Genomic DNA, 25,877 nt, shown 5'->3' on the forward strand with positions numbered 1-25,877 from the left:
GGGGGAAGAGAGAGAGAGAGACTGGTGGAGAGAGAGAGAGACTGGGGGAAGATAGAGAGAGAGAGAGAGAGACTGGGGGGAAGAGAGACTGCTGGATTTAGTTCGGGATTAGCCTGGAGGAAGGCGGCGAGCTCTCCCTCCCTCTCCCACCCCTTCACTCTTTCCCTCCCTCACCCTCTCTCTCCCTGCCCCTCCCCTTCCCTTCCCCTCTCCTCTCCCTTCCGGTCTGCCCCTCTCCCTCCCCGCTGTCTCCCTCCCTCTCTCTCCCTCCTCATGGTTAACACGGCGGGCCTTTGGACCCGGTTGGCTGGGCGGCAGACGAACGTCTTTCGCTGCGGACTCCCGTGCCCGATTTCGGTCGGGGACGGCTCTCCCCCTCCCTCCCTCCCTCCCGCCTCAGGCCCGGCCCGACTCACTTCGGTACCAGAACGGAGTCAGTCCGACACCGGGAGGCCGGGTACCCATCGCTCCGAAGCGAGTCCGGGGTTCCTCATGGTTAACGCGGCGGGCCTTTGGACCCGGATGGCCGTGCGGCAGACGAACGCCTTTCGCTGCGGACTGCCGTGTCCGATTTCGGTCGGGGACGGCTCGTTGGAAAGCCCCGGTTTTCCTGGTCCCACACTCATGGTGAGAGAGAGAGGGGGAAGGAGAGAGAGAGAGAGAGAGAGATTGAGAGAGAGAGAGAGAGAGAGAGAGAGAGAGAGGGAAGAGGAGAGAGGAAAGGAGAGAGTGAGGGAAGGAGGTAGTTTTCCCGCGGGCGCCATTTTGTGAGGCACTACTGGGCCAAGGGGGGGAAAGCCCGAGTGCCTGGCCGCAAACGGAGCCGAGCCCCGGGACCGGGCTGAGGGAGGGACAGCCCGAGTCCCCGGCTGGGGCCTCCAGCTCCACAAGGTGGGGAGACCTTACCTGGAAGACAACTGAGTTCCTTCATACTTGAAATGGATCACTTCATTTCTTACTGTTCCTAAAGACTATTTAAAACTGAATTAATTTGTTCTTTTCCTTAGTTGCCTGTATTAAAGTTCAGGTTTTTAAGCACCCCATAGCTAAGAAGACAACTGCACTACATGATCTGGCATTAAGCCATATAGAACAGGAAGGTGGCAGCTGTTAAAATGTGAATAAAAGTAAAAGCTGAGGTAAAGATGGCCGAATTAACGGCAGTTTGAAAGATTAGGCCCTGCCCACACATGCCATGAAACGCCCCCCATGACGCAGCACGCTCCCCCTGTAGGATTGGTCAACCTTCACGTCACTCAATGCTAATGAGCGGATTTCCCCCGTATGATTGGCCAACCGCTAATGAGCGGAATTTTGAACTTTTTTGTCTAACCAAAAAGTAAATACGCCTAGGACACCCTCCTAATCATAACCTTTCTTTTGATATAACATATGTGTAGGTACGCTCTATAACTTTTGAGTGATGCCCGGACAGACAGACAGACACCACTATCCTTTTATATATAAAAAAATCAATCTATATTATTAAAAACCTCGTCTCTATATGAATGTATATCTATAGTGTTACAGACTCCTTTAAGCAAACAGATTGCAGAATCGCAAATCAACAAGATTGCAGAACCAATCAAATTTCACAGACCACTGTCCCTTTGACCAATCATATCCCAAAACCAATTATATCCCAGAACTATATAACGAGGGACCAATTAAATCCCTGAATCGTTCTGCAATGCCATTGCTAAATGGTAATTTTTGTGACTGAACTATTCAAATTATAGGAAAAAACTTCTGTGGCACAGAACCACGACAGGTAAAAATAAAAACATTCAAGACAAAATTGAAACTATCCATTCCATCTTCCAATCAGTCCAACAATTCCCTCCCCCCCCCCTCCACCACACACAGTCCAAGGTACCGCATTGGGCCTTGCTGACTGCCTCAACCCTGGGTACACCCTTCCTTGGTAGTAGATAGTAACAAAGCTGCTCACAACTCTGTACTCAATGGACCAGCCCAAACAAGGACCACTGTGAAGAATACGCATGCAGATCCCAGATATCCCAGAACTGTGTTGCTCCTTGCTCCGCATGGAATGCTTCCTGCTGACTTCTCTGGCCCAAATCTTTCGTGCTCCCTGTTCAGTCCAAGCCTTCCCCTTGCTTCCAACCTCCCTCTTGCCTGGATGTATCCAGAGATGTTCTCCAATTGAATTGCATCTGAAGTTTGGCACAGTGTGCTAAACGCTACATTTACCCTGTCCCCCTCAGGGTAGTCAAAGAAACGAGGTAAATACTGGTGCCTGCAGAAGCTTCAGAGTTCTTTTGATACTGTTCTCTCTGCTCTGCATGAAAGTAATCTAGAACAATGACATGGGAGATCCGCCAATTATTCATTTAATAAAGACAGAAAGATGATTACAGGGTCACCTATTAAAGTGAACTAACTATGCTCACATTGGGTTAGTGTTTGCATGTGGTGGAGACCACATAGGGACAGTAACACAATTCACTATATATAGCCAATGTTGTTATCGCTCCACGTTATGTACGGAACTTGGTTGGGTTATTGGGGCAGGGTCCCGTTAAGAGTCGTCGATTGTGTGATGACGTCATAGCCCTGCGACGAGGCCGGGTCCCTCAGTCCATGTGGAGAGTTAATAAAGCTAACACGCATTTTTCTTTGCTGCTATGAAAGTCTCGCAGTCTGTTTATTTCCAGCGACTCCCACATGCAAATATTAAAAATTGTAACTAACATTGTAGACCTGAAATTTTCACAATGAGTGGATAAGCTGAAGGAATGGTCTTGTTGCATGAACTTTGCAAAGAAAATCTACCATTTCAATAATAATTTTTTTTTGTTCAACCATACTGAGTTTTCAAAGCATCCAATAATGGCAAAGCAGATGATTATCACTACAACTTTCATTAAAAGTCTCCAAAAGAGACGGTGGCAGGAGGAGTTTACAGGCAATAGCATAACGAAAAGATCAACATGACATTTTAAGAAGCAGCTTGTCCAGTATTATCAAAGAGGACAATCCATGGTGAGCTAATTATTTTTGAACAATATACTGTTTATTTCATTGAAGAACTTTATTCTACACCTGAAAGCTGTAGTACATGAATCCCACTTTAGAAAATGTCAGTAAGAATACATATTTTGTAAAAATTGTTGTATGCACTGTGCTGGTGCTACCTTTGATGTTGCTGAACAGGATGACTTTGGTCCGTCACATCAGTTCTGACGATGCCACTTTCCATACTTGTGCTTCCGATAGGTCTTCCTTTTCCCTCAACTGAGGATTCCCCTCTACCATGGTTGACAAATCCCTCGAATGTGTCCATTTCATTTCCTGCACTTCTGCTCTCACTCCTTCCCCTCCCTCCCAGAACCACGATAGGGTTTCCCTTGTCCTCACCTTTCACCCCACCAGCCTCCACATTCAACGGATCATTCTCCACCATTTCCGCCACCTCCAACATGATCCCACCACCAAACACATCTACCCCACCCCTCCCAGCATTCCGAAGGAACCGCTCCCTCCACGACACCCTGGTCCACTCCTCAATCACCCCGAACGTCCCCTTCCCACGGCACCTTCCCGTGCAAGCTCAGGAGATGCAACAACTGCCCTTTTACCTTCTCCCTTCCCACCATCCAGGGCCCAAAACACTCCTTCCAAGTGAAACAGCGATTTACTTGTACTTCTTGCAACTTAGTATGCTATATTCGCTGCTCACGATGTGGTCTCCTCTACATTGGAGAGACCAAACACAGATTGGGTGACCACTTTGCAGAACACCTCCGTTCAGACCGCAAGCGTGACCCCAAGCTTCCAGTCGCCTGTCACTTTAATTCTCCGCTCCACTTCCACACAGACCTCAGCCTCTTACACTGTTCCAATGAAACTCAACGTAAGCTCGAGGAACAGCACCTCGTCTTTCGATTAGGTACTTTACAGCCTTCTGGGCTCAACATCGATTTCAACAATTTAGACCATAACCTCTGCCCTGATTTTTTCAGATGGCAGCTGTTGATGATTCTGCCCTTCCCATTTACACCTCTTCTAGATTCATCTTTTGTTTCTTTACTTGTCCCATTACCATCTCCTTTTGCTTTGCACAATCATACCTTTTGTCATTTAATCACTCCTGCCTTCCATCCCATCACAGACCTTCCCTTTTGCTCTTTCATCCCCTCCTCCCTTTCCCTGCCCCTGCACTTGTTTAAAATCGGTTACATCTCTAACTTTTTCCAGTTTTGACGAATGGTCATCGACCTGAAATGTTAACTCTGTTTCTCGCTCCACAGATGCTGAGTATTCCCAGCATTTTCTGTTTTTAGTTCAGATTTCCAGCATCTGCAGAATTTTGCATGGCAACCTAATGTATAGACTGACCCCTGGTTACAGTTTCCCCCCATATGCAAGATATCATAGACCCTTGAATTTTATTTGTTCAGCTATTCTGTCCTCTTTTCCTAATTCTCTACCATGTTCTATGTACATGTAAGAGGAGTGTGGGAGATCAGCTTCCAAGACTACATCAATTCTGTGCAGAAAACCACTTTCTCTCTAGTTTAAGCTACATCATTACATAAATTTAAAACAGAAATAGACAGTTTCCTAGAAGTAAAGGGAATTAAGGGTTACGGGGAGCGGGCAGGAATTTGGACATGAGTCTAGGTTCGGATCGGACATGGCCCTGTGGGTAGCGGAGATGGTTCTGTGATAGTAGATTGGCGGTTAGGATCAGATCAGCCATGATCTTATTGAATGGCGGAGCAGGCTCGAGGGGCCGATTGGCCTACTCCTGCTCCTATTTCTTATGTTCTTATGTTCTTTTCCCTTCCTTCCATTCAGCATCTCTTCACATGACTAAAACTGGATAATTAACAGTGTGGAGGATCGTAGATGTCAATCTACATTGTACCACTCCAATGCATCGAGCCTTAGGCTCCAATATTAGAAACACTTTTCTATTGCTTTTAATGAGACAAATTTAACATTGATCTATACAAGCAAGGATTGCCACATTACAAAATCTAGGATATGTTTTAACATTCTTATGATTGCTTGCACTTCTCATCTACAAAACCTTACTCCCCGTTAACTTTTCCCAATATAAATTACTATATCCAAATTTATAATGGAAAGTGCCTATGTAAACTTATACTGTAATTACACTGTGTCCAGTGGTGTACCGCAAGGATCGGTGCTGGGTCCTTTGCGGTTTGTAGTGTACATTAATGATTTAGATATGAATGTAGGAGGTATGATCAGTAAGTTCGCAGATGACACGAAAATTGGTGGAGTGGTAAATAGCAAGGAGGGAAGCCTCAGGCTACAGGACGATATAGATGAGTTGGTTAGATGGGCAGAACCCTGGAAAGTGTGAGGTGATGCATTTTGGGAGGACAAACAAGGCAAGGGAATACACAATGAATGGTAGGACCCTAGGAAGAACAGAGGATCAGAGAGACCTTGGTGTGCATGTACATAGATCCCTGAAGGCAACAGGACAGGTAGATAAGGTGGTTAAAAAGGCATATGGGATACTTGCCTTCATTAGCCGAGGCATAGAATATAAGAGCAGGGAGGTTATGATGGAGCTGTACAAAACGTTAGTTAGGCCACAGCTGGAATATTGTGTGCAGTTCTGGTTGCCACACTATAGGAGGGATGTGATTGCATTGGAGAGGATGCAGAGGAGATTCACCAGGATGTTAACTGGGCTGGAGCGCTTCAGCTATGAAGAGAGACTGGACAGGCTGGGGTTGTTTTCCTTAGAGCAGAGAAGGCTGAGGGGAGACCTGATTGAGGTGTACAAAATTATGAGGGGCATAGATAGGGTAGATAGAAAGGATCTTTTCCCTTTAGTAGAGGGGTCAATAACCAGGGGGCATAGTTTGAAGGTAAGGGGCAGGAGGTTTAGAGGGGATTTGAGGAAAAACTTTTTCACCCAGAGGGTGGTTGGAATCTGGAACTCACTGCCTGAAAGGGTGGTAGAGGCAGGAACCCTCACAACATTCAAGAAGCATTTAGATGAGCACTTGAAATGCCATAGCATACAAGGCTACAGACCAAGTGCTGGAAAATGGGATTAGAATAGACAGGGCTTGATGACCGGCGCGGACACGATGGGCCTCTTTCTGTGCTGTATAATTCTATGACTCTCCCGCCAGCAGTAGCACTGTAGCGCCTCTCCCAACTCCTCAACCTATACTGCAGAGAAAGTCCTACAGTCCAACCAATTTTAATTCTTTGTATCCCAAATTGTTCCAAGTTTTACTATTTAATTATAAATAAAAATAGCCCGGATTTTGCAGTCAGTGGTGAAAGGACGGCACTCGCCGCTGACCTCGAAAAAAGCTACCCACAATGATTTATCAGGCTCTAGACAGTAGATTTCCTAATTTATGATGTCACTTTGAATTTGGCGCCATCTATAGTGGATCTGTGGCAACAGGGCAGGCAGCAGGCAGGCTGATCAGCCAATTGGATTGAAGAAGTCTCAGACATCAAGCAGAAAGTAAAAAGCAGGGAATATAATTCACATTTAAATCATTGTACAGAAAGCGAAATAAGATTGGGACATACACATGAGATTAAGGGAGAGGCTTCAATATCATAAAACAATCTTTAAAAAAATAAAATGAAAATGAATTCTTATTTTAAAATCTGCAATTTTTAAATGTTCTTCTGTGGGAGTGGCACTCCACACTTGTAAAATTAGTTCTTCCAAGGCCAGAGAGATTGTTCAGCAGTATGACAGTATGCTGTTAAAAACTCAGTTACTCCTGATTGAACAAGGCTCAACACTTTCATATTGGACCTTTTGCTATACCCATTTACACCTCGTCTAGGCCTATCTTTTGTTTCTTTACTTGTCCCATTACCATGTCTTTTGTCTTTTAATCTCTCCTAACTTCCACCCCATCACAGGCCTTCCCTTTTATTCTTTCCTCCCCTCTCACCTTTTCCTGCCCCTGCACTTGCTAAAATCTGTTACATAAGAACATAATCTGTTACATCGCTAACTTTTTCCAGTTCCGACGAAAAGGTCATCGACCTGAAACGTTAACTGTTTCTCCCTCCACAGGTGCTGCCTGACCTGCTGAGTATTTCCAGCATTTTCTGGTTTTATTTCGACGTTTTCATTGCTCTTTTACAGCAAAAATAGTGCATAAATAGTTGAAGCTCACGTAAAATCAGTGATTCTGTGTTGATTCCATCTGCAAAGACTGCAACAGTGTACCCTCTGGAGGAGCAGGCTATCTCTGACAGCAACTTCTGGATTTCCGCGTTTAACTGCTCATGTGTGGACGCCAGAAGTTGCTGTCAGTTTTACACAGTGATGACGGCAAGCGCTGACGGTTTCACCACCATTACAACCGCAAATTCCAGCCCATAATAAAACCAAAGTATTGCACAAAATAAGGGCAGAATGGACGACTTTAAAATGGGAACTAAATTATATTTATATATACACCCTGGTCCAATTATCCCCCACTCTCTAACCCCCACTTCATTTGAAGATTACACTGTCTTGACTCCCCATAGGCAAATAAATAATAATTAGTTATTATATTGTCCACAAATCTTGCTGCCTGTTGTCGTAATTTTTGGTCAAGCTTGTGTTCAAAATGTTCCATTGTAAATTGCTAGGTGAACATTTCCCATTCAATTCTGCTATGTCAAATGTCATTATATAGTTGCAGGCACTGGTCACTAGGTTTATATGGAGCAAGTTTCTGAAGTCTCTCCCCCAAATCTGTCACAACCTTGTATAAATAAAACATATTCATCAACTGAGTGGGCAATATACTAATATTTATACATGAGACAAAATATATACATATAAAATATATTTATACACAATAGATTGAGGTAATAGCATTATTTGCATAAACTGATGGATAAATTATTTAGCTAGAATCGAGCTCGATTTACTATTTGCAGTTAGAGTGTAATCATATCACCTTTACTGAAAAAATCTTATTGTAGTTAACACCTTTAATCTGTTTCTGTAAATAAAAGTGCTGCTCATTTCAAATTTGAAACAATAGCCTTGAGTAATATGCCAAGGTGATATCTCGAACTGACAAATTAATATTTTGAATTTCTCTATTTGTATCAAGAAAACCCTAAAAGCAATTTTGTTACTGCTAGAAAAACTGCTACTTTTTAAAATCATGAAACTTTTATATTGAGTAAATAAAGAGAAACTGTTTCCAATGGCTGAAGGGTCGATAACCAGAGGGCACAGATTTAAAGTGATTGGCAAAAGATCCAGAGACAACATGAGGAAAAGCTTTTTTACGCAACGGGTGGTTAGGATTTGGAATGCACGGCCCGCTAGGGTGGTGGAAACAGAGTCAACAGTAGTTTTCAAAAAGGAAATTGGATAAATAGTTGAAGGAGAAAAATTGCAGGGATATGGGGAAAGAGCAGTGGAGTGGGACTAATTGGATTGCTCCTCAAAAGAGCCGCCGCAGACTCGATGGGCCGAATGGCCTCCTTTGTGCTGTACTATTCTATGATTCTATACTCCATAAAAGTGTAATTGTGTGGTAACTACAAGTAGTACAATGCTCTGACCTTACCTAGCAGTAAATTATTTTTTCTGGTCAGCGGAGTTTTCTCCAGTCTTAACAGGACTAGAAACAAATCAATGGGTTGACCAGTAGGGAATATATTAGATTAGGAAAGGATGACAGAGTGTCATCTTTCCATTTGCGAGACAGCTACTAACTCAGTTAGAAACTGGTGAATATCAAGATTGGCATAAGTTTTAAGGTATTTATATATATATATATAAGGTTGTGCATTAATGTAGAACAACACATATGCTGCAGATTGTTACTAGGCAACTGAGCTCAAATGACATCAGAAATTGCAAAATCAGGTTTGAGCAGATAATTGTTATCTTAATCTAGAATTAAGGCAACTGCTTGTAAATCACCACCACAGAATATTTTTTAAATAACTGGGAAATCTCCATGGCATTGCTCATGTTGAGCCAGGACACACTGGTGTAAATTTTCATCTTTGCCCGAGAACTCCCCCAGCACACCTGCTTGACGTAGGGTCATGGACAATAGATCCGCCATGGCCTCCCTGATAGGTATTTAAAGGTTCAATCAAATGGGGCAAGATCCACCCCATTCCCCCTTCAGCGTAAATGTGACTTATGCCCTATCCAGTCCCTGGAATTTTGGGACCATAATATATGCAGTTTGATGGATTGATTGTTATTCTATTTTCTCTCTCAATTTTCAAGACATTATTACTGTATTTGAATCCCCAGGATGTATTTTGCCCTTAACATACCTTCCAGCTTGTGCTATTCTACAAAACACACACTGGTTGACTTGTATGGCATTTCTTTAAGTTTTTTGGTAATCATTGGGTGTTATCGTGGGCAACAATAATTGGCAGATTCACATAGCTACAATTGCAATTACTTTTAAATTGCATATTATAGAGAAATAGCAAACACTGCATATATAATATATGTTTACACAAAGCATCTTCTCATCACTACAATTAGAATTGAAAGCGATTGAAATTAATATCACAAGGAATTGTAGAGTAAAACCAGCATTTGACCACTATACCACATCATTGTGCAAATATACTGTGCCAGAGACGCTGATGAGCGTACTTCTTTTCAAACATTTGGCATTATCGATTGCTTCCAACATGAATTTTCATGACTGTAGTTATGATGTAGATCAATTTCTCAGGCCATTTCTACTGTTCCTGTGGCGCTGGTAATGTACGGCTAATTTCATGACAATGTTATTAGAGAAACATTACACACCTGCTTTCCATAGTGCAGTCCTCTGTTCATTGTTAGAATTAAAGGACTTAGCAAATCGATGAGACTCGAGTAGGCAGTCCAGAAGTTTGAAAAGCTGTTTTGAAGTTAGGTAGTGATACATTCCCTGGTCTTGTTTTTCAACATGTACATCAGTGTCTATTGCATCTCTCTGTAAATGGTAAAGGAAAGCATTGAATTTGCTTATTCTCATCATCAGTTCTGAACTTGCACGTTTACACAACACTTCCTAAGTCTTTGAACAGCAACACAAAGTAAGATTGAGATGTCCCAATGAGTGGAGTGTTCATAACCTTCACTATACACCACAAAGTCACACCACAGAACTAAGAACGAGAGCCCCGATTTTCTGAAAGTGGCAAAAATGCAGTCTAGCTGTACTAGCAGCCAATGGGCAGGCCATGCTGAATTTCCAGATCAGTTACTCTCCCCCCATTTCCTAATTTGAATAGATTAATGGCATATGAAATCCTTACCTAGAAAGCTTGGCTTGTAGCACACTTGGCTGCAGAGTACAAAATCCAATGAGCCAGCAGCTCTTAAACAGATACAGCTTGCTACAGAGTAAGTTGTGGTGGTGACATAAAAGTTGACTAATTATTAACAATGTGGGCAACACTGCTACCTTTGATGCTGAAGGGTTGGAGGTACGGTTGCAGGAGGTATACCAAAGAAATAAATAAGAACTTGCATTTATAAACCATATTTCACATCATCAGGACATCCCAAAGTGCTTCACAGCCAATGAAGTATGCTTCATCGATAATGGATACTGATGTGTAGAATTATGTTTCTATTGCTAGATTCCATCTGACTATATATGAGTGCAAACCCTTGCTGTTCATGTAGGCCATGGAATTGAAATAAGGAACCCTGATGCCCACATGGCTGTCATCTACAATGCCTTGCACTCGAGGGAACCCTGCCACCTGGTGAAGGCTCCAAGCCCTGTACAGCTGATGCCTCCCTTCCCTATTGAAAGGGAAGAAGGTGTTGACCTAGCAAACAGAATTTGTCACTTGTTTGATTCTAGCGTGCACTGTGGCACATATCCCCAGTGGTGGCTTGGAAGGATCAGGTTGCTCATAAGTTAAAGCTGTGGTAACCTACACTTCTATTGGAAGAGCTATCCCTGTTCCACATGTCTGCAGGTCATCCTGCAGCAGATGGTGCAACTCTATGATAATTTGGTTTGTGAAGTGGTGACAGTGAAAACCGGTCCCCTCTGACACATCCAGGTAAATATGGAGGTATGTATAAATGGAGGCCCAGGAGTAAAGACAGGTGCGGATAAAACACCTCATTTTGCACCTGAAATTGTTGACTACTTGTGAACACCCCATCCTCAAAATGCAACACGTATGGAACACCTAAAGGAAAACCGACACTCGCCACTTTGTACTGTGTGATTTAAATGTCAGCAGCAAACAAGAATAATGAAGGTAAATATCGGCAGAAAAAAAAAATCTAAAAATGGTGGACTAACCTGAAAAACATAACGCAGAGAACAAAAAAATTACCAGCAACTGAAACGGTCTTCGCCCTTTAGAAAGCCTACTTAACCAGGCCAGATCCCTAGACTCCCCTTATGGGCAAGGTGTACACTATGGTGCACATTGTGGGCCAAGTCTTATCCAAAGTTGCAAGATTTGGTATGGAGCATATATAATTATTTAAGTGAGCTCGCTGTGGAGTCCATTTTCACCTCAAGTTGGCTGCTGAAAATTATTATCTAGTGTGAATTGGGCACACTAAGTTGCATTTCTGATTTTGTGAACTGCACATAATGTGAGACTGCCAGTAGTGAGAAGTCTCAGGATATGGGGCTTAGAAGTGTAGAACAGAAGTCAACCTAATAGGGCGATTCTGTGCTGTTAGCAGGGAAGCCACATTCAGAGAGAGAGCAGGTTGTAGATGGGGCTACAACACCATAGGCCCATTTCTCCAGCCTGTGATGCTTGGCAGCATGACTTCTTGCTGGAGAACCTTAGATTTGGTCCTGTGTAATGAGACAGGATTAATTAAAAATGTCCTAGTAAAGGATCCCCTTGGAATGAGTGACCATAACATGGTTGAGTTCCATATTCAATTAGAGGGTGAGAAGGTTGGATCTCAAACAAGCGTGCTGAGCTTGAATAAAGGAGACTATGAAGGTATGAGAGCGGAATTGATTAGAGTGGACTGGGAAAATAGATTAAAGGGTAAGACGGTACATGATCAGTGGTGTACATTTAAGGAGTTATTTTACAACTTCCAAAAAAAATATATTCCATTGAGGAAAAAAGGGTGTAAAAGAAAAGATAGCCATCCGTGGCTAAGTAAAGTAATTAAGGATAGTATCCGACTAAAAACAAGGGCATATAAGGTAGCCAAATCTAGTGGGAGGATGGAAGATTGGGAAGTTTTTAAAAGACAGCAAAAAATAACTAAAAGATTGATTAAGAAAGGGAAGATAGATTATGAAAGTAAATTAGCAAAAAATATAAAAACAGACAGTAAAAGTTTCTATAGTTATATAAAAAGAAAAAGGGTGGCTAAAGTAAATGTTGGTCCCTTAGAGGATGAGACCGGGAATTTAATGGTGGGAAACATGGAGATGGCAAAAACACTGAACAATTATTTTATATCAGTCTTTACAGTAGAGGATACTAAGAATATCCCAACACTGGACAAACAGGGGGCTCTAGGGGGGGGAGGAACTAAATACGATTAAAATCACTAAGGAAGTGGTACTTGGTAAAATAATGGGACTCAAGGCGGATAAATCCCCTGGACCTGATGGCTTGCATCCTAGGGTCTTGAGGGAAGTAGCGGTAGGGATTGTGGATGCATTGGTAATAATTTTCCAAAACTCACTGGACTCAGCAAAGGTCCCGGCAGATTGGAAAACTGCTAATGTAACACCCTTATTTAAAAAGGGTAGTAGGCAGAAGGCTGGAAACTATAGACCTGTTAGCCTAACATCTGTGGTTGGTAAAATGATAGAGTCCATTATTAAGGAGACAGTACCGGGACATTTGGATAAACATAATTTAATAGGACAAACTCAGCATGGTTTCATGAAGGGGAAGTCATGTTTGACAAATTTGCTGGAGTTTTTTGAGGAAGTAACATACAGGGTGGATAAAGGGGAACCAGTGGACGTAGTGTATTTAGACTTCCAAAAGGCATTTGACAAGGTGCCACACAAAAGATTATTGCTCAAGATAAAAAATCACGGGATTGGGGGTAATATTCTGGCGTGGGTGGAGGATTGGCTTTCTAACAGAAAGCAGAGAGTTGGGATAAATGGTTCGTTCTCAGTTTGGCAACCAGTAACTAGTGGTGTTCCGCAGGGGTCAGTGCTGGGTCCCCAACTCTTTACAATCTATATTAACGATTTGGAGGGGACCGAGTGCAACATATCAAAGTTTGCAGATGATACAAAGATGGGACGGAAAGTAGTGAGTGAGGAGGACATAAAAAACCTGCAAAGGGACATAGACAGGCTAAGTAAGTGGGCAGAGATTTGGCAGATGGAATACAATACTGGAAAGTGTGAGGTTATGCACTTTGGCAGGAAAAATCATAGAGCAAGTTATTATCTTAATGGCAAGAAACTGGAAAGTACTGTAGTACAAAGGGATCTAGGGGTCCTGGTGCACGAAACTCAAAAAGTTAGTATGCAGGTGCATCAAGTGATCAAGAAGGCCAATGGAATGTTGGCTTTTATTGCTAGGGGGATGGAATATAAAAACAGGGAGGTATTGCTGCAGTTGTACAAGGTATTGGTGAGACCGCACCTGGAATACTGCATACAGTTTTGGTGTCCATACTTAAGAAAAGACATACTTGCTCTCGAGTCAGTACAAAGAAGGTTCACTCGGTTAATCCCGGGGATGAGGGGGTGGCCATATGAGGAGAGGTTGAGTAGATTGGGACTCTACTCATTGGAGTTCAGAAGAATGAGAGGCGATCTTATTGAAACATAAGATTGTGAAGGGGCTTGATCGGGTGGATGCGGTGAGGATGTTCCCAATGATGGGTGAAACTAGAACTAGGGGGCATAATCTTAGAATAAGGGGGTGCTCTTTCAAAACTGAGATGAGGAGAAACTTCTTCACTCAGAGGGTGGTAGGTTTGTGGAATTTGCTGCCCCAGAAAGCTGTGGAAGCTACATCATTAAATAAATTTAAAACAGAAATAGATAGTTTCCGAGAAGTAAAGGGAATTAAGGGTTACGGGGAGCGGGCAGGAAATTGGACATGAGTCTAGGTTCAGAATGGTCATGGCTCTGTGGGTAGTGGAGTGGGCCCAGGGGCCGTGTAGCCTGGTTCTGCTCCTACTGTGTTCTAATTCTGTGTTAGATTTCAGGAGATGGTTTTATTCCTGTTCCTGGCTGGGGTGGAGATCGCCTTTACAGAAGGTAAGTACTGTAGAAAATATAGGGACAGAGTGATCTCCTGGAAGAATTTCGATCGCCTAGATGGGTCGGAGAGGAATTTCCCAGATTTTTTTCTCCCAAATTGGCCATTGGGTCTTTATCTGGTTTTTCGCCTCTCCCGGGAGATCACATGGGTTCGGGTGGATGCACAGTGATAGAAGATTTGAGGTTAGGATCAGATCAGCCATGATCTTATTGAATGGTGGAGCAGGCTTGAGGGGCCGATTGGCCTACTCCTGCTCCTATTTCTTATGTTCTTATGTTACTCGGTTGTGAAATTGCCCCATCTGTAAAAGCTGTAGTTTTTGATCATAATTCCACCTAAAAAAAATGTCCACAAAGAACCAAAATACAATTAAGTCTGGTGAATAACAATTTAATGATAAATTACAAAATGGGACAGCAGCTCTCACCATAAGTCTATATTTAGAATTTTTTATATTTTTAATTTTTCAAAAGAGTGCCAATAGGAATTGGATTGGCTACTAACCCCAACAGAGAGGTTAAATTAAGATCAACAGATAGTCACATAATCAGAAAAAAAGACACCACACATTTCTAAATGCTATTTTCAATGCATGTTTTTAAAACTCAAGTTCCTCACATCATCCGACAACTGAGGAACCAGTCAAGCTGAACTTTGGTAACCTTAAATTATAACAGGTGATTTATAATCAGCAAAGCCACACCAGCCAGAAATGTATATTTGCTAAATCATCACAATAAAATAATAGTATTGGTAGAGTGGAATTGCTTGCATAATACATTTGCAAAGGTTAGTAACATTTTGCCAAGAATAATTTCCCTTACCAGTTACTTAATAAAATTATTCTGGTTTTAATGAGTTCTTAGACATTATTACAGGACACTTCCCTATCAGTGACACCTCCTAGAACACACAAAACAAATTTCTTCACCTTGCAGTGTCAACATATCAAACATTGTAAATCTAAACTCCACAATTTATCACTTTTTATTTCATCCTATTTCTCCTTTAACAATTGGCACCTTTCATTTTAAGGTTCACTCCTTCAGCACCTCCGGTAGAAAAGCTAAATGTTTCATGGATGACCCATGCGTAGCATACCTCTCCAGCTATATTCGATCCCATATTAATATTTAGTTGCTTGAAGTTGGAACTGTACCCTGGAAACATGTAATATCTTATATATAGCTGTCCCTTTCTACCTCTCCCAGATTATATTTTTAAAGTGGTATAAAAATAAGACACAGTTGCAGGCAAGTGCAACAAGCAGAAAAGTTCCACAAATCTGATTATGGTGCTTGCTAGATGCACTAGAAGACTTGGGGAAACATTGTAACGGGGTTCGAAGGAGTAAGTTAGAGATTTCCCATTGCTTAATGGTTTCTCCGTCAACTTTGGTTCAACAAGTGATGATTACTTATACAATTGAACAATGGACAGTGTCCCAGCTGGCAAAACAGTCCTGCAGTTTTCCTCTTCTTCCCAAATGCATGAAGTGTCACCCCTGGTACTTTGTATGGTATATTTGGATTTATGTAACATATTAAGGTGTAAAATGCAGTAGCTCTTAATATTCAGGAACAACAAAAGTATAACTCGGAAGTCAGGTCAGCCATTAACAAGCTGATGCTCCCCCGAGTTATACTTCTGCTCTTGTAGTAGTTCATGATCTTGCCATAAACATGCAATTTAGAATGAAGTGCTAGCAGTGATGCTGCTCTAGTCATAATCTTATGAAGAACTGATAGCTCAATCACACCTTTTCAAATGTTGTAGCGTCAGCTATGGCTCAGTGGGTAGCACTCTTGCCTCTAGGTCAGAAAGCTGTGGGTTCTTGTCCCATCCCAGCGACTAGAGCACAAAAATCTAGGCTGACACTCCAGTGCAGTGCTGAGGGAGCACTGCACTGTCAGAGGTGCCATCTTTTGGATGAGATGTTAAACCAAGGCCCCATCTGCTCTCTCAGGTGGACGTAAAAGATCCCATGGCACTATTTTGAAGAGGAGCAGGGGAGTTATCCCCAGTGTCCTGGCCAATATTTATTCCTCAACCAATATCACTAAAACAGATTATCTGGTCATTATCACATTGCTATTTGTGGGAGCTTGCTGTGCGCAAATTGTCTACCGCATTTCCTATATTACCTCTGTCTTGGATCAAGTTAAAGATTTGGAAAATAAACGAAAGCTGCCTGGTGTCAAAATGTTTTTTGGGTATGCTGCTACAATAATCCTGCGTTTGAAAGGTTATGTAATGGTAACAGGTTGTCTGATCAGAATTAGGATAACAAATCTAATCAGAATTAGGATTTTAAATGATAGTTTAGAAAAAATATACTAACAGAATGTTGTTACGGTATTGGAAATAAAAATTCATACTTTCAGATTATACAATTTCCACAAAAAGTGAAACATTAATTAAACTATAGTGTTGCTTTAAAAGCAGTAGGTACGAAGATAATTTTTCACAAATGCTGAAATTCTTTACATGCTTTTTTGTAGGTTAGTCACTATGAAATTTCCAGTCACCTTTCCACTGATTAAAAAACGTCTCACTTGACAAATCTATATCTATATAATTGCTCTTCTGTCTGTCCGTCCGTCCCCTATACACTCAAAAGTTATAGAGCGTACCTACACGTGTGTTACATCAAAAGAAAGCTTACGATTCCGGAACGGTCATAAGCGTATTTACTTTTCGGTGAGACAAAAATTGTGCCGACGGTGTTCAAAATTCCGTTCATTATCCCCTCATTAGCATTGAGTGACGTGAAGGTTGACCAATCGTACAGTCGAGCGAGCTGACGGTTGACCAATCGCTGCGTCACGGGGGCGGGTTCATTGCGTGTGCGGGCGGGCCATCCTACAGTTGAGTGACGTGATGATTGACCAATCCTACAGTTCAGTGACCTGACGGTTGACCAATCGGTGTGTGTGGGCGGGCCTTATCATTCTGAACCGAGGTGAGTGTCAGCCATCTTGATTCGTAAGTTTATTTTTTTTCCCCCACTTTCTGTACGTGTGCAGGGGATTTTATCCACCACAAATTTGGTACTTAGGAGCCCAACTAACTCATTATATAATTTGTGTGTAATAAATGAGTCCATTATCTGTTTCATTTCTCCAGGTCTGCTGTCTGTAGGCCTCAGGCCTTGAAGCCTGGGCCTCTCCTTGCCAGCCACGCCCGAGCTACGCACCGGCCGTCCCGCTGGGGGACGGGGCTCGAGGGGTCGGGAGGGGGTAGCGGGAAGGGGGATCGGAGAGGGTTAACCCGGCAACTGGGCTCGGCCAGCCGCAATCGGCTGTCTCAAGCCACTCAGGCCCAGGCCCGGTCCCGGAGATTGGGAGGGCGGAGAGGGGAGGAGGGTTACCCCGGCACCCGGGCCTGGCCAGCCGCAATCGGCCGTCTCAAGCCGCCTCAGACCCGGCCTCGGGAGGGGGGCGGGGCTCTGGAGGGGGGCGGGGCGGGGCTCGGGAGGGGGAGGAGGGTTACCCCGGCAACCCGGCCAGGCCACCCGCAATCGGCCGTCTCAAGTCGCCTCAGGCCGGGGCCCGGGGAGGGGTGGGGCGGGGGGGGGAGGGGGCTCTGGATGGCGGGGCAGGGCAGGGCTCTGGAGGGGGGGGCAGGGCGCGGGAGGGGGACGAGGGTTACCCCGGCAACCCGGCCTCTCCCCCCTCTCTCTCCCCCCTCCCCCCTCTCCCCCCCCCCTCCCTCTCTCTCCCCCCTCTACCCCCCTCTCTCTCTCCCTCCCCCCTCTCCCTCTCTCTCTCCCCCCTCTCTCTCTCTCCCCCCCTCTCTCTCTCTCTCTCTCCCCCCCTCTCTCTCTCTCTCTCCCCCCCCCTCTCTCTCCCCCCTCTCCCCCCCTCCCTCTCTCCCCCCTCTCCCTCTCTCCCCTCCCCCTCTCTCCCCTCTCTCTCCTCCCCCCTCCCTCTCCTCCCCCTCTCCCTCTCTCCTCCCCCCTCTCCCCCTCTCTCCCCCCTCTCTCTCCCCCCCCTCTCTCTTCCCCCCTCCCTTCCATACCCCCACCCTCCCCCCCTCCCTTCCCTACCCCCCTCCCCCCGTCTCTCTCTTCCACCCAGTCTCTCGCTCTCCCTCTTCCCCCCAGTCTCTCGCTCTCTCTCTTCCCCCCAGTCTCTCGCTCTCTCTCTTCCCCCCAGTCTCTCGCTCTCTCTCTTCCCCCCAGTCTCTCGCTCTCTCTCTTCCCCCCAGTCTCTCGCTCTCTCTCTTCCCCCCAGTCTCTCGCTCTCTCTCTTCCCCCCAGTCTCTCGCTCTCTCTCTTCCCCCCAGTCTCTCGCTCTCTCTTCCCCCAGTCTCTCGCTCTCTCTCTTCCCCCCAGTCTCTCGCTCTCTCTCTTCCCCCCAGTCTCTCGCTCTCTCTCTTCCCCCCAGTCTCTCGCTCTCTCTCTTCCCCCCCAGTCTCTCGCTCTCTCTCTTCCCCCCAGTCTCTCGCTCTCTCTCTTCCCCCCCAGTCTCTCGCTCTCTCTCTTCCCCCCAGTCTCTCGCTCTCTCTCTTCCCCCCAGTCTCTCGCTCTCTCTCTTCCCCCCAGTCTCTCGCTCTCTCTCTTCCCCCCAGTCTCTCGCTCTCTCTCTTCCCCCCAGTCTCTCGCTCTCTCTCTTCCCCCCAGTCTCTCGCTCTCTCTCTTCCAGCAACAACATGCCCTCATAAAAGCCTCGGCACCGCCGGGCACCCCCAGCTAGTATATAATAAAGGAGTTGGTCTGTCTGTCTGCTGTACACTCAAAAGTTATAGAGCGTACCTACACATATGTTATATCAAAAGAAAGCTTATGATTAGGGGAGTGTCATAGGTATATTTACTTTTTGGTCAGACAAAAATTGTTCCGACAGTGTACAAAAAACCTTCAAAAATCCGCTCATCAGCGGTTGACCAATCCTACCGCTCATTAGCGTTGAGTGACGTGATGGTTGGCCAATCCTACAGTTCAGTGACCTGATGGTTGACCAATCGGTGTGTCACGGGCGGGACCTAATCCTGCAGCCTCCCGAAACTTCGCCGCCATTTTTCCCCCTGCTTTTCCTCAACAGCGAGCGGGGCAGCTGCGTCGGCCCGCCGGAGCAGGTGGTGAGTTCGGGTCACTCGGGCCGGGCCTCACAACCGCTCGGCCCGAGACACAGATCAGGGGAGCGGCAGCGTTCGGCCGTCAACCGTGCGGCCCGAGACACAGAGCGGGGGAGCGGCAGCGGCCGGCCGTCAACCGCGCGGCCCTCTAAACTGCCCTGGCAACGCCGGGCCCCCCCAGCTAGTAGTTAATAGTTGGCCTGTACCTGAGCTGCAGCCAAGTTCTCAGCATCCTCCTTTTTGCTGGTTGCCGGAAAGAACACAATATTGTCGATTGTCTGAATTAACTCTAGCTGGACGACACATTTAATGAGAAGTGCAGCAAATAACTTCTGCTCTGGTACTCCTGAAGGAAGAGAATGGTTTGTTTTATCAATCACCATTTCTGTTTTTGAACAAATGCAACTGAAAATGTAATCAGCAAATCAATTATAAATGCTGGCTATATGGATTATTTAACAAGTGAACTGTCAGATATTATATAAGTATATATATCTGTAATATAAGGCTTAACTCAGCATAAATTGTGTGATAATGTGCAATCTTTTGTTTAAAATAGTTGCAGCTGCACGCTGACTGTAAATCAACTGTTATACAAAAAAGAAGCTGCTTTAGTTTATTAACTTTAGGGGCATGCAGATTTAGTCACTGCTACCTTTTCAAAGTTTTCTTCTCCCTTAAACTTCTTCTACTAAAGGCCATGATTCATGCTGTGGTACGTATCCACATGCATTGGCAGTCCTCTGGTTCCTCACCCTTTTGCCCATTCCTCAAGTATGAGTTCAAACAGCTGGGCAGTAAATACGATCAGGTTATTTATCATTGAGGGGTGGGAAGTAACACAGACAAGCTTGATCATGTCCTTGCCAAAATCCTACATATTCTATTCCAGCAGGGGTCAAAATGGATAGCCCATTAGTAGCCAATCAGTCTGGGATGCTGAGGCTATGCGCACTGAGCCTATATATCCGGCCCAGCTGAGATTCACCAACTCAGCACACCTTCCTGGTCTGTGTGGTACAGTATCACACGCACAATGCATCTAGTACGCGGGGAAGCACCTCTTGTGTTCAATATTGCTGTTGGACAAATAGTGCAAGAACTTAATTCATGGAACTCCTTTGCATGATTACAGGGGAAAGCTGCGCATAATTTCTAGTGAATAGTGCAGGCTTTGCGATTACAATTCAACGTAGACCTACGGAACATACTATTCATCCATATGGGGTAAAATAAAATTAACTGTAAGCCACCATATCAAAATTCGTATAGCTTCAATAGAGAAAAACTATCTCTAGTTACATAAATATACTGCAATAATTTTTTATATAGATGCATATTCAGGGACTTCTTTTTGTTAAAATAGATTCCTATTTTGGGGATGGGCGGCATGCATCTGGGGAAAGAGAAGTTAAATGGAAGGAAAATTAACCCAGGTCAATTGCATGCATATCCTAACAGCAAGTTGTGTCACATACTGCCACAGGTTTGGTTGTAGGTTGATTCCATATCCTAGCAAGGAATGTTTTGTGACATAGTTAGAGAAGTATTATTTTTTAAATTGGGCAAGGAATCCAACATGTAAAACCCTTATTACATTGTTAGACAAACATTGGCCCATATTTTCCGGTGCCTATGGGTGTGTACGCGCCCGTAAGTTCCGGGTTTTCGCATGCGAAGTGCATGTGCGAAAACCTGGAACTTGCGATCTGTCAAGAATCGTACGGCCTGCTTTTACCAGCATAAGAGTGTAAATGAATACAAAAACATTTATTTCAATTATTTAAACATTAAAACACCTGTAAAATAAGTTAAGGTTATTTTAAGCCCCTTTAAAACATTTAAGTGTATTTTTCAAAAAAATAAATTTGTTTTAAATGGTTAATTAAATTATATTTTAATTAATTTTAAATATGTAATTTAAAAAAATTGTTATGTAAATGTGTTTTTTATGTGATCCCCATTCTTTCATTGGTTGGGCCACGTGATCTCAGGGACACTTGCGAACCGCCTGCACCCCTGGGGTACATGGGCTTCTATGCATGTCTACGCATAGAGGCCCAGGAGCGCGAGTCCCCGTGGATCCAGGACCATCTGGTAGGTGCGTAGATTGTTTGCCATTTGGAGGCATCGCCTGCAGAAAGCCTCCGATCACAAATTTGGGCCAATTGTTTCTTTTAACTTCACTTGCCAATAACTTACTTGACGGTGTCTTAGCTTTAGCAGCATCATCACTGGCATTGGATCCGAGACTAAACTGGCTCTGGCGCCAGTCTAAAGGATACCTCTCTGCACTGGTCACAGACTGTTGGTCATCACCCTTACTCAGGATGTCCACTGACTTCTGAGAAACAGCATCCTAGAAAGGCAAATAAGCAAACAATTTCAAATAAAATTGGATTTCTATATTAAAGAATTTCAAACTGCAATTTATTATACATTTGTGAATTTTTATTTTCACAGTTTTATTTCATGCCATGCACAACTGTACTTCCCAGGTCTAAATATAAGTGTTGCTACTACCTGCAGTGCTCCAATGATTTTATTAGTAACAAATCAGCAACGAAACTGCAGATCGTTTCTCTGAAACAACTGCCAGTGGTCTTACTGAAAACTGAACAATTTAGTATAGAGTCTTGCACTCTCGTGGAAGAACACCAATAACGTCGATCACCTGTGGAATGCTCTCTATGTATAATGGGCTAGAATTTGCAGTGGTATGATGGCGTACACTCATAGTACGCTGTCACACCGCCTTTGAAACTGACTGCAAGTTCTGGATTTCCATATGTGCTAAATCCCAAACTTGCGGTCTGTCAAGTTCCGACAGTGCACCGGCTCCACTGCACGTTTCAGCTGCCCATTGCAATCAACGTGCTGGCACAGAGTTGGGCTAATTGCTCACCCACTACCCACTAATGACATTAAAATTTTAACGTTTTATGGCTGGTGCAAACAAGCGCAGGAGCGTAAGAGGGGGGGAGAGGGGGGAAGGAGGGGAGGGATAAGAGAAATTTGCAATTTCAGGGCCATAACATAAAATTGAACATGTAAAAGAACCTACCAGGCAGCTGTAAAGGCTTGGTTTGAGGGATGATTTAAAAAAAAAAAAATCTTGCAGTCTTCCAGTAAATAAATGTAGTTACGCCGAAGTATTCCCTGTGCTTTTTAAAGCCAAGTACTGCATGACATGAATCTTTTCATTCATGTGGAAATGACTTATGAAGTGATACTGGGCGGCCTGCTGGTGGCGCTGTCCAGGGAGAGTATAAATGCTCGGGCATGGGCCCAGCTTGCTCAGGACATTCTTTAACATAGAAACATAGAAGATAGGAGCAGGAGTAGGCCATTCGGCCCTTCGAGCCTGCTCCGCCATTCAATGAGATCATGGCTGATCATCCAAATTCAGTACCCTGTCCCTGCCTTCTCCCCATATCCCTTGATCCCTTTAGCCTTAAGAAATATATCCAACTCTTTTTTGAATATATTTAATGAACTGGCCTCCACCGCCCTCTGTGGCAGAGAATTCCACAGGTTCACCACTCTCTGGGTGAAGAAATTCCTCCTCATTTCAGTCCTAAATGGCTTACCCCTTATCCTTAGACTATGACCCCTGGTTCTGGACTCCCCGGCCATCATAAACATCCTTCCTGCATCTAGTCTGTCCAGGCCTGACAGAATTTTATAGGTTTCGATGAGATCCCCTCTCAATCTTCTCAACTCCAGTGAGTATAAGCCCAATCGACACAATCTCTCCTCATACGTCATTCCTGCCATCCCAGGTATCAGCCTGGTGAATCTTCGCTGCACTCCTTCCATGGCAAGAACATCCTTCCTCAGGTAAGGCGACCAAAACTGCACACAATACTCAAGGTGTGGTCTCACCAAGGCCCTGTACAACTGCAGCAAGACATCCTTGTTCTTGTACTCGAACCCTCTTGCTACGAAGGCCAACATACCATTTGCCTTCTTAGCCGCCTGCTGCACCTGCATGCTTACCTTCAGCGACTGGTGCACAAGAACACCCAGGTCTCTCTGCACTTCCCCTTCTCCCAATCTATTGCCATTCAAATAATAATCTGCCTTCCTGTTTTTGCCACCAAAGTGGATAACCTCACATTTATCCACATTATAGTGCATTTGCCATGTTTCTGCCCAATCACCCAACCTGTCCAAATCGTACTGGAGTTTCACGACATCCTCCTCACAGCTTACCCTCCCACCCAGCTTGGTGTCGTCTGCAAATTTGGAGATATTACATCCAATTCCCTCGTCCAGATCATTAATATATATTGTGAACAGCTGGGGTCCTAGGACCGATCCTTGCGGTACCCCACTAGTCACTGCCTGCCACTCGGAAAACGACCCGTTTATTCCAACTCTTTGCTTTCTGTCCGCCAACCAGTTCTCTATCCAAGTCAATACCTTGCCCCCAATCCCATGTGCCTTAATTTTGCACGCTAATCTCTTATGTGGGACCTTATCGAAAGCCTTCTGAAAGTCCAAATACACCACATCCACTGGTTCTCCCTTATCTATTTTACCAGTTACATCCTCAAAAAATTCCAGTAGATTAGTCAAGCATGGTTTACCTTTTGTAAATCCATGTTGACTTTGTCCGATCCTGTCACTGCTTACCAAGTGCTCTGCTATTACATCTTTTATAATAGATTCTAGCATTTTCCCCACTACCGATGTCAGGCTTACCGGTCGGTCTATAATTCCCTGCTTCTTCTCGACCACCTTTTTTGAATAGTGGAGTAACATTAGCTACCCTCCAATCCATGGGTACTGTTCCAGAGTCTATCGAATTCTGGAAGATGACCAGCAATGCATCTACCATTTCTAGGGCCACTTCCTTAAGTACCCTGGGATGTAGATCATCAGGCCCTGGGGATTTATCGGCCTTCAGTCCCATCAATTTTCCTAACACCATTTCCCTACAAATACTGATTTCTTTCAGTTCCACCCTTTCATCAGGCCCTATGTTCTCCGGCATCTCTGGGAGGTTATTTCACAGATATCACAGAAACCCCACAGTGCAGATAGAGGCCATTTCGGCCCATCGAGCCTGCACCGACACATATCCCACCTGATCCCCGTAACCCCACGTATTTAATCCCCCTAACACTAAGGGTCAATTTATCATAGCCAAACAACCTAACCCGCACATCTTTGGACTGTGGGAGGAAACCGGAGCACCCGGAGAAAACCCACGCAAACACGGGGAGAATGTGCAAACTCCACACAGACAGTCACCCGAGGCCGGATTCGAACCCGGGTCCCTGGCGCTGTGAGGCAACAGTGCTAACCACTATGCCACCGTGCTGCCCCTCTTTTGTGAAGACAGAACCAAAGTATGAATTTAGTTGGTCTGCCATTTCTTTGTTTCCCATTATAAATTCCCCTGATTCTAAGGGACCTATGCTTGACTTCACCAATCTTTTTCTCTTCACATATCTATAAAAGCTTTTAGTCAGTTTTTATGTTCCTTGCTAGCTTACTCTCATATTCTATTTTCCCTTTCTTAATTAATCCCTTTGTCCTCTTTTGTTGAATCCTAAACTGCTCCCAATCCTCAGGATTATTGCTTTTTCTGGCCAATTTATATGTCGTCTCCTTGGATCTTATGCTATCCCTAATTTCCCTTGTTAGCCACGATTGAGTCACCTTTTTTGTTTTATTTTTATGCCAAACTGGGATGAACAAATTCTGTAGCTCATCCATTCGGTCTTTGAATGTTTGCCATTGCCTATCCACCGTCAACCCTTTGAGTGCCATTCCCCAATCAATCCTACCCAACTCGCTCCTCAGACCATCGTAGTTTCCTTTATTTAAATTGAGGACCCTAGTCTCTGAGTCAACTACTTCATTCTCCATCTTAATGAAGAATTCGATCATATTATGATCACTCAGACCCAAGGGGCCTCGTACAACAAGATTGCTAATTAATCCTCTCTCGTTACATAATACCCAGTCTAAGATGGCCTGGTCTCTGGTTGGTTCCTCGACATATTGGTCCAGGAAACCATCCCATAAACACTCCAGGAATTCCTCCTCCACAGTATTGTTACTAATTTGGTTGGCCCAATCTATATGTAGATTAAAGTCACCCATGATGACTGCTGTGCCCTTATTGCACGCTTCTTTAATTTCCCTTTTAATGCCATCCCCAACCTCCGCCTTACTGTTGGGAGGTCTATATACCACTCCCACTAATGTTTTTTTCCCCTTAGTATTTCTCAATTCTATCCATACAGATTCCACATCATCAGAGCTAATATCCTTCATTACAATTGTATTAATCCCTTCTTTAACCAGTAATGCTACCCCACCTCCCTTTCGCCTATCTTTCCTGAATATAGAATACCCCTGGATGTTGAGTTCCCAGTCTTGGCCATCCTTGAGCCACGTTTCCGTAATCCCAACCAAATCATATTCGTTTACCTCTATTTGCGCAGCCAATTCATCCACCTTATTACAAATGCTCCTCGCATTAAGACACAAAACCTTCAGGCTTGTTTTTTTAATGCTCTTAGACCTATTAGAATTATTATTTACTGTGGCCACGTTTGATTTAAACC

The 25,877-nt window shown here is 44.2% G+C and overlaps 1 protein-coding gene across 5 annotated transcripts in view; it reads right to left on the minus strand.

Annotated features, from left to right (window-relative positions):
• arfgef1 (ADP-ribosylation factor guanine nucleotide-exchange factor 1 (brefeldin A-inhibited)) overlaps window positions 1–25,877 on the minus strand; it is a 390,120-nt gene that overhangs the window by 32,475 nt on the left and 331,768 nt on the right. For 4 of the 5 annotated variants that reach the window (XM_085993106.1, XM_085993109.1, XM_085993107.1 and 1 more), the window contains 3 exons: window positions 21,496–21,652; window positions 19,500–19,639; window positions 9,788–9,956 (listed from right to left, as the gene is read on the minus strand). In XM_085993106.1, the coding sequence (XP_085849232.1) occupies window positions 9,788–9,956; window positions 19,500–19,639; window positions 21,496–21,652 (466 nt within the window). Of the gene's footprint in view, window positions 1–9,787; window positions 9,957–19,499; window positions 19,640–21,495; window positions 21,653–25,877 lie in introns of those variants that run through there. The other variant, XM_085993111.1, reaches the window with a different exon arrangement.

This window comes from Somniosus microcephalus, chromosome 7, assembly GCF_052327205.1.
Source record: "Somniosus microcephalus isolate GS21.2 chromosome 7, FLI_Smic_1.0, whole genome shotgun sequence".
Lineage (NCBI taxonomy): Eukaryota > Metazoa > Chordata > Chondrichthyes > Squaliformes > Somniosidae > Somniosus > Somniosus microcephalus.